At 27.8% G+C, this 10,526-nt stretch overlaps 1 protein-coding gene across 5 annotated transcripts; it reads right to left on the reverse strand.

Annotated features, from left to right (window-relative positions):
- Positions 1-624: 624 nt before the first annotated feature.
- LOC126918345 (ATP-binding cassette subfamily G member 4-like) lies at positions 625-10,226 on the reverse strand. Of its 5 annotated transcripts, none has more exons than XM_050726148.1 (11): positions 8,295-10,220; positions 4,786-5,096; positions 4,064-4,237; positions 3,769-3,979; positions 3,035-3,142; positions 2,771-2,892; positions 2,518-2,686; positions 2,317-2,417; positions 1,847-2,002; positions 1,511-1,629; positions 625-1,424 (listed from the first exon to the last, which is right to left on the reverse strand). In XM_050726148.1, exons 1-11 carry the CDS (start codon positions 8,473-8,475, stop codon positions 1,196-1,198), a joined length of 1,881 nt encoding a protein of 626 aa, XP_050582105.1. In that variant the 5' UTR covers positions 8,476-10,220; the 3' UTR covers positions 625-1,195. The 5 variants fall into 5 exon arrangements, 3 of the variants coding, with proteins under 3 accessions (XP_050582105.1, XP_050582114.1, XP_050582124.1); XM_050726157.1 differs by having other exon boundaries at positions 2,771-2,877; positions 8,295-10,218; XR_007711312.1 differs by having other exon boundaries at positions 1,346-1,424; positions 1,735-2,002; positions 8,295-10,226.
- Between the last annotated feature and the right edge of the window lie 300 nt (positions 10,227-10,526).

A 10,526-nucleotide genomic window follows, 5' to 3' on the forward strand; every position in this document is an offset into this window, starting at 1 on the left:
TTGAACGTGATATTTTAAAATTGCTCAACGAACGTCAATTATCAATGCAAATATATTTTTCTACATATTAATTTACGAAATAAAATGAGAAAATTGGCTCTCCAGTTGTACGTTACGCAAACTTTTATTTTATAAGTATATTTTATATGTTAATATATATTATATAATATATATATAATATATATATATATATATATATAATTATATATATATATAATATATATATAATATATTCTATATCTCCTACTTGAAATTGTTAATGATACAACTAATTGTATATCTATACAATTAGTTATACAATTAAATACTGCTCATACTTCTGTATAAAATGATATTGTTAAGTTCATTATTCTGTAACGTGTGATGGTAGAAATTTCTTGCCCTTTTTGTACTTGAAATGATCAATTGTACATGTAAAGTATTTTTATACAATTATTTTATTAATATATTTATATTCAATATATTGGTGGGACGAAGAAATTATAGTTAATCAATTGCAACTTTGAAACAATCCTATTCAAAGTATTCTTGTTTCCATCGTCAGTGAGCTACGTTATGTGAATGTTTACGGAAATACTTTGGACTTGTGATTACGATTAAAGGAACAGTAAAACATTTGAAAGATATTTCTAATAGAGTACATTTATTAAACTTATGATAACCCTTGGATAATCCTCAGATATAATACTTCTACGAATGAATATTTCTTGATCGAGTATAAAAGTGTTCGATATTTGTAATATGAACATACATAGATAGTGGAAAATATTTATCTTGATAAGAAAATCCGTATCTTAGATCTTGAAAGTATAATTAGGTGAAAAAATAGAAGCATTTAGTGTATTATAAAAAAAGATTTAGTACTCTTATCTATTTATATAAAATCCGATAAATGTTATCGCAACACGTGTAATATTCGAAAATTTTTATAAATTGCTTGACTTACGAGCTGTAATGGAACGTATGTAAATATGCCTTAAATAAAGAATAAGTATTACCATTTATATATTATAATAGTTACATAATAGTTATAATATAATTATATAACCAGTTATATAATATTATTAATTGTATACAAATATCACAATGACAAAATTTACAAAAATATCAATATAAGTATTAATAATATCTTGTGATAAAAATATTAATTAATTCGATATCATATGAAAAGTACGTATAGATACATTTAAGCACATCATCTTTTGGCTTTATGTGCTTTCCATTTAAGTACCAAGTATGTCAAGAGTTGTAAACACACTATCCAAACAGATAAACCTAATACAGTCATGTAATAGGAAATTGCGGGCATATCTATTTCTTCTAAAATCTTTTTAGGTGAACGTAATGGACAATAGATTTCATCACAGCGTAAATTTTCTCTGTCTCCATCGTAAATTGCTTGCAAAATACCTTCAAATCCATACCTACAGAAAATCAAAAATAATTTTCTTTCTATAATTAATTTTATAAAAAAAATAAATCTTTATCAATTATGAAATGTATTAATTACCTAAAGAAACTAGTGGAACACAAAGGTTGGAGAAATGATGGCACTTCCGTAAATTTTAGGAAAAAGCCGGCAAATAATATCATTGGCATATTGAGTGCTGGAATCAAGAAAATTCCCATCTGAAAATATTAATTAATTTTGTTAGTATTATTTTAATTTTACGTAATTTGATTGTCTTTATATCAGATTAATATGTGTTGAATTCTGAAATTACATAAAATTACAATGATACAAATGTTATAAGTGACGTAGTATGTATGTTCCCAATTCGGCGAACGTATGGAGAATACTTGATCCTATACAGTCACGTTGTAATTATCTCGAATCATACATTACATGCGTATCGAATGCAGCCCCAACAAGCATTCCTGATGATTGTCCAAGAATTGTCGTTAAAATACAAATCAACCACGTACGTAAAAATCTATCGCATTGCATCGGTTGACCAGTCATATAGTATGCAATTGAAATAAATACCGAAGGTGTAAGAATCTACAAAGATAACTATTATATTAAAAATAATATTTTTAATCAATATACTGTCATTACATTGAAGATGTTTATGCAAATTTATGCTTTTACAAACATAATTAAATAAAACAATGGAATCTAAATAGAGATTTACCCTACTGAATGTTATAATAAGTATTTTACTTTTAATATTTTATATATTCTTTCATATTGCAAGCATTCTAAATATTTTTTTGCTTCTAAGTTTCCCATAAATGCATAAACATCCGCAGTCTAATTATCATATTAGAGTAACAAACATATATGTATTATAGAAATGCTACTATTACACTTACTTGTAATGGCAAATCTGACACTACTTTTACAGAAAAATAAGACCTTAAATGATACCAATTATTTAAGTACTCTCGTATAAAAACTGCAGCTTCTATAGGAACTGTAAGTAAAGCAAAAATTTAACGTGAACTTTGTAATAATTAGTTTGATGCTTAGATTTCTAATATTGTAAAAACGATGCTAACAAATACTTAACTTACATATCTGCACAGCCGGCATGGAATTCGCGAAATATAAAAACAGCAGAATAAAAAATACACAAGCTATATTGCTGTGAACTCTACTAGCATTAGTTCCTGAATCGTAAAATACTATGCCTAGTAAAAAAGCTACTACAACGTGAGCTGCGAATCTCAGTTTTGTCAAAGTCTACAAAAAACAATTTGTACAAAAATGAAATTTTTAAATGAAGCGAATTACTACAAGTTATTAACTTCTGATGTAATTACTAACGTTGTCTCGTTTAATACAAATTAGTGCTTTTAATAATAAAATCTTCTGTTCTTGCCATATAGACGATAGCTTCGATATGTCGGTACTATTATCCAATTTTGCAGCAACTGTAACATTTGTTCCTAAAATACTTGTACTAGATTATTCATTATTATTTTAACATTAGTCTATTATTTACTCTAATTATTCTAGTAAAAAATTATTCTAATGTTATCTTTACAAATAGTGAATTTCTATGTAAATATTTCAAGATAATATAATTACCCCTAATAGGATGTTGGAAGTGTTTCTTCCATTTTAAGTATTTATCCCGACTAAGTTCCTGTAGATTGTTTAAATCGCCACTTCTTTCCCCAGTTACAACTTCTACAACTACAACGAAATTAACAATGAATATATCGAGTAATTACCAGATTCATATTATTAATAGTAGCATTTATTATCAAATGAAGGTTCCACGGGAAAAAGGGGGAATGTCAAATTCTAACATATCTAAGGAAACGAAAATTTATTTTTTAATATACACACACAATATACATGTATAATATCGCAACATCATATTTTCTCATAGATATTATATAAACATAAAACATTTATTCTTCATTTTGTTCTATATCATTCTCAACTTTCATTCATGATTCTAAGTAATATACTGTAAGTATTATATATAGTATATATGTGTGCGTATGTATATATATATATATATATATATACACAATATATATACTCACTTACTATATATATATATATAGTAAGTGAGTAATATAAGTAAGAGTAAATTAGTACATTAAATTGTAAAAAATGAAAAATATGTGTCGTTACACCTCAATTTGTTATAACTACTGTAGGACGCAGAAAATTTTAATTCAAATTAATACGACATAGCTAGCGATAAAGGGCGTTCACAGGAGTGTACGAAGAAAGTAAAAAATTCGTTAAAATTGTCATTCCCTGTTTCTCCTTTGCATTCTTCAAATAATAACATATACGTATATTACCAAATTCGGATATATTATAAAACTGAGGACACACATATTCTGCTTCACTAAACGTGCAGAAAACATCGTTCCAAGCTCCGCAATAAAACGACGTCCCGTTATGTATAACCAGTAAATCATCAAATTGCGATATCATACGACTACTGGGTTGATGAATCGCACAAACGACTGTGCAACCTCCTTTTGCTATTTTATGCAACAGTGCAATTACCTATCCGAAATATTTTTATTCCAAATAATATCATTTTCTAGGTCACTTTTCAAGGTTAGATATTATAGGATTAGTGTTATAGACCTGATTCGAAGATGTACTATCAAGTCCACTGGTTGGTTCGTCGAGTAATAAAACAGATGGTTTCGTGATTATTTCTAATCCAATTGATAATCTTTTCCGTTCTCCACCACTTAGATTCTCTACTAAAGTGTCTAAGCAGCTTGTCAAATTCAAATTTTCTGCTATTTCCGTTACCTGTAAGGTTAGATTTACATGTATATGGAATATTTCACTTGTAAATGTATAATTGTGTTTTGATCAAAATTTTCGAAATTTAATATTTCAAAGTTTCCAAATTTTCGAACTTCTATACTTGTGAATTTCTAAACTCTCAACTTTTGATTTTTCAAACTTACGAGTTTTTAAACTTTTCAATTTCCGAATATCCAAGCTTTTTTTTACATTTTCGAGCTGTCAAACTTGCAAATTGCTGAACTTTCAAATTTTCAAAATTTTGAATTTTGAAATTTCAAAAATTCCGAATTTCCGAGTATTTGAACATCGAGAATTCTAATTTTTCAGATCTTCGAATTTTCGAATCTTTAAACTTTCAATTCTCAAATTTTCGAACTTCCAAATTCTTAAACTTTCAATTTTCAAATTTTCAAATTTGAATGATTTGAAATTTCGAAATTCTTAAATAAAAGTTCTTTTATGACATTTTGCCACATGGATCTTAAACAAATAACCACAAATTAATACATATTACTTTCTACAACAAATGATGTACATGTAGAACGTACAATCAAATTGAAGGAGCGCAGTTCACGAATACCATGAACCTTTAAACGTGCTGCAATGTAGAGCGTTTCTCTGGCAGTAAGAAGAGGTTGTAAAGGAAATTCTTGCGGTAAGAAACATGTATGTTTTCGGAAAGCTCTGCCATTCCATTCTTTACCGTTAACTGTGATCGATCCTTTAACATTTGTACTTTTCAGGTTACATATAATACGAAGCAACGTCGTTTTCCCAGCACCGGAAGGACCGATAATCGCCGTTAATCTCTCAGGTCGGAAACATCCTGTTACATCCTCTAATATTCTTTTTGATTTTTCTGTAAGAAGATAAAGATTTGATTTTCTCTATGATAAATTTGTATAAAGTATACTATCCAGAATGCAAAAATTTTTATCTTTATGTGTTATTTCAAGAGTATTTTAAATCTTTTTCACGGAAATATATAGTTTTGAAAATTCGGCCATATGAACGTTTAATCCAGAAAGGTCTTAACCATATCTTAACTGTAGAAATTTGCGCAAGGCCGTGATATTATAGAGCGGTAAGCGGTAAACAACAAAACAACTGATAATACAGTAAATACCTATGTTACCGCTTACCGCTCACTGCTCTCTATATACTCATCTGTACGGCCTAACCGACCGTCTCACGGAAGCGGGAAAATAAGAAATACCTCTTGGGTTAAAAAATAATCTAATCCAATACTCATGATTCAAATGCGTATAGAGTAAGTAACAATAGGTTAAGTACCAAACTTTAAAAAAGATATCGTCAAAATCCACAAGGACGTCGCACATCAACAAGTTGACCGAAATTGTTTACACCATATTTCCATGAAAGACGATCCTCATTTTTGGTTTCAGTGATCTTAAAAATCCCTAAAAAGTACTATTCTGCCTGAATATTTTGCAGTCCAGATACTATAATAGAACTGTAATTTTATAATATTAAATGCTTGAAAAATACTTGCAAACAGAATGTTAGAAATATTTGGTGAACAAACGTTTACTAATATTGGGTTGGCAACTAAGTAATTGACGGATTTTGTCATTAGGTGGTATAGACAATATCCGCAATCACATTGAAATAGAAAATAGCATTAATGAAAACTGAAGTTCAAGTCAAAGGTCATTTACGTAAGAATCAGGGGAAAAAGATAAAGTGTATATGTGAATTTGCCGTTTTAATTAAAGGACAAATTATTTTCATTCTTTTTCTATAAATGTATAAAATCATTGTAAAATTAAAAATCATTGTAAAACCCAATAATTAAACTGCGGACTCTTATACAAATCCATAATTTTGGGAATATAATTAAAAAAGTAGGAGCTCAGTAGAAAATTATTTTAGCTAACAAATGTGATAGAAAGTACTATATTATGGATATTTTACATATTCTTCTTCTTATTTCTTCTTCTTCATACTCTTTTTTCTTTCATATTAAATACATTCTGTGCAATTTTACACATACAAATTTATATATGTATATGTATTATATATATAATATAATATAAATATATACTATAAATTCCTAAAAATCCGTAACCTACTTACAATTTACATTTGTTGTTTGCCACTTGCGACTAAAGCATTATCAATGCATATACTTATCTTCATATAATGTTAAATTTGAATAAATATTATTAGAAATACCATCTATATGCAAACGCACGAGTGTTTTTTGTTATTGTTAGTTACGATATTTTTTTAATTTTACAATGATTTTATACATTTATAGAAGAAGAATGAAAATAATATGTCTTTTGATTAAAACGGTGAATTCACATATACACTTTGTATTCTTTCTCTGATTCTTACGTAAATGACCTTCAACCTTGACTTCAGTTTTCATTAATGCCATTTTCTATTTTAATGTGGTCAATATTGCGATTGAGATTACACAATTTAACCTATTATTCACACATCATTAACAAGCAACGCGTTAATGCAAAATATATACTTGCAATTTATAATAAATTGTTGAAATAATTGGCTGAGATAAATAAAAATCATCACAAAGTATTACGCGAATAGATACAAATAAGGTATAAAGCCTTCTCATTTTCGTTCCTACAGATCATTCGTATTTATAGTTATCGCTGAATTTAAAAACATACTGCTTGGTAAAAGTTTTTAAATATTAAAATTATGAGTCGCATAGTACTGATTGGAATACATACATTTATGTATAAGTCACATACGTAGCACATATTTGTGGCATAAATAAACATTCTTACCTACTAATAATCACTGGTACAGTCAATTAAAAAATTTTGCATGTTTACATTGAATTTGATGCGTCCAGCTTATCAAAAAGAACTAAAATTCATTATAAAATTCATTATAAAATTATACTTTCATATTAACTGATATTCACATATTTTCGGAATAAGTTTAAAAAATCTAAACATCTACACCATAAAAGACTAAACGTCAGAAATAGTAAAATCTTTAATTTTATTAATTCTAAGAAGATCGTAAACAGTTATTGATATCTACAGATTGATACCTTTTAATGTGTTCATAATATATTCATAATCGTTAGGTGGTATTGACAAAATCCGCAATCACTTAGTTGCCAACCCAATATGTAGCTATGCACAATAGGAGTATGTATAATTTTGCAGAATTATATTTTATATCTTTTTACTTCTTCTTTTTTTATAGATCTAATAATTTGTATTATTTTTGTTCATAATAAAAATTAATTTGTTATATTTCAAACATTGATTCATACAGGCTTTTGTAAGGAACTGTACACAGTCACAGAATGCGTAAAGACTAAACTAAGATAACTAAATATCAGGTATCTTAGCTCAGCAGCAAAATATAATGAAAAGAAATAATGAAAAAAAATAAGTAACAAAAAGTTGATTTCTGTTTTTAAGCTCGAAGTAATTAATCGACAATTATGTAAATGTTAAATACCATTTAAAAATTATTCTCCTCGATTAACTAATAGATAAAATGATAACTAGTCATTCTTTAAGTAATGCAGTTGTTTTATTTTCTTCATACACACGAAGTAACTAAGAAAGGAAAAGGTATAGTACAATAAAATCATAAAATTGATCAAGTATCAAAGTTGGCATATTTTAAATATACTTTAAAAAATTATATATAGCATAGAAAGCAGAGTTAAGTAATACACAATTTACTACTTTTAATTTTCTAGTTCACATATATATTTTAAAGGAATTTAATATATTAATTCACAAGTAATTTTGCAAACCATGGTTTGAAATCTTTCTTTCTTCGTATTATTAATATTTCAACAAATTATAAATAGCATTGCGTTGGAAAACAAGTCCAAGCAATACACAATTTATTATTTCTTATACTTCTTCAATTTTATAATGCACAATTATTCAAAAGAAATTTGATATATTAAAATTAACAATTAATTTTACAATTTTTACAGATTTAAACTGCTTCCACAAAATGCATACATCTTTGGATACACATAGGTTTTGATTTACGACCTCACTATATCTCTCGCATTAAGTATACTTGCCTTTACCAGAGCAGATGGAATACGAGAGATTGTCAAACTCGATGTGCATCTTGGTAACCGACTGAGAATTTGAATTCAAAAATTTCTGGTCCTCCCCCATTGTCAGTTGAACGGTGCATTCTTCTTCGCCGATCATTCTCGCTGATGGATTAACGATTGCATTATTATGATGCACTTCCATCTTGATTTCTTACATCCGACGACTGTTAAATATGTATTTAAACTAATCGTCCAGATAAACCACTGGAATTTGACCCACGAAAATGGATATTCACGCAGGTTGCACTATGTTATCATCTGTTATCGCATATACAGCGCACAATCACAAATGATAATTATAGCTCAAAATGCTTCAGCTATTTGCTGCTTATGAAATGGATGTTTTCCTCCACAAAATAAATATAAATGATCACTTAGTTTCACATAATCAAAATTCCATCGAGGGGAATACTAAATATATATATATATATATATACTTCCAGCAATGTTACATCATGATATATATACATATGTTCACACTTTCAAAAATTAAAACTTCAAACTATTTTGTAATAGCTGATTTTAAAAACACAATGTTATTGTGAGTAAATACTAATTTAAAGTGTTTAGCAATTATTACTAATTAGTAAATAATTTTTAGGACACGTTCAGTTGACTGTAATTTTTCACAATTTTAGATTCATCTAATATAAGAATTTTATACGCAACAAGGAGATTGCACTAGTTGATGAAGAATACATCAAGAAGGTAACAAAGAAGATGTACATTATTCACTATGATTCATTGGCTGCATATAGTTAGATGTTGCGATGAAAAAAGAATTTTTCACGTAGTTCGTTGAATTCACTTTATTTAACAGAAGAAGCATTATGTTTCCAACGCACGCTTTATCTAATGGCGAACGCAATAGAAACGATATGCGATCCCAACGAATTCTTGACGGCGACTGCCGATTAACTCTTTATTACAGGGCCGTACAACTTTCTTGCTACGGGAAGCGTGTCCAGTCCCGTTTGACCTTGCATTCTGGAGTTCATTGCATCTGAAGTGCTGCATGCGTAACTTCGTTTAAAACATTTCTATCACGATCACTTTTATAAATCGACGATTCTTTATATTTTTTTATTGTTTTTATTAATTACTGTATCTAACAAAGAGCTTTTTCCTGCTAATTATTAATAAATGTTATCACTATCAATATTACATTAGGTTGTCTCAAAAGATTCTCTCTTTTTATTAATACATAATAGATGTACAATATTTTATTTTATATCAAATTATTGAGTTACGTACGACCCATTATGATCTATTACTTTTCTCCATCTCTCCAGAAACGACATAATACTATTTTTCCAAAACTTCCGGGATTTGCTAGAAAAATATTGTTTTAGTATATTTTAATATCATCTATTGAACTGATTCTTTTACCGCGAAGAGAATTTTTTAACAAGAAGAATAAACAATAATCACGGTGGAATATCCGGAGAGTACGGAGGAGGTAAGACATCGCAATCAAATTTAATAAGTTGTTTCTAATGGCCAGAGTTAACGAACAGACGTCGTATTCTATTGCAATAACGTCAGGACCCATATATCTTTAACCGTTAGAAACAAATTATTATCATTTGATTGGGTTGTTCTATCTCATTTTCCATAATCTCCGGATGTGGTTCCGCGTGATTATTATTATTCATTCGTTCCGTTAAAAAATTGTTTTCACGATAAAAGATTCAGTTCAATAAATGACCTAAAAATACATCTAAAACGATATCTTGCTAGGAAATCCCAAAAATTCTGAGAAAATGATATTATGTGAAGAATGAATTGTACATAGCTCAATGACATGATATAAAATATAAAATATTATGCATCCATTATTTACTTACAAAGCAAAAGAAACTTTTGGGACAACTCAATATTTATCAGAACCTTTAAGAATACAGAATAAAAAAATTATTGTTAACGTTTGATATTGAAATAATTCATTATAAAAAATCTAAACAGTATGAATATATCACATATTGAAATATTTGCGTAAAATTAGTATAATCAAAATATTATGTATATTGTTAATAATTTTTGGATAGCATCTTTAACATTTTCAATCAAAAGAAATGTTCTCCGCGAAATGTTGGAAATGAAAATGCGAAGCTAGAAACAAATTGAAAATAAATGAATATATTTAATTTTTTATAATATTACGTTTTTTTCTAATATTAATCGACTGTAATT

Source organism: Bombus affinis, chromosome 1 (genome assembly GCF_024516045.1).
Source record: "Bombus affinis isolate iyBomAffi1 chromosome 1, iyBomAffi1.2, whole genome shotgun sequence".
NCBI lineage: Eukaryota > Metazoa > Arthropoda > Insecta > Hymenoptera > Apidae > Bombus > Bombus affinis.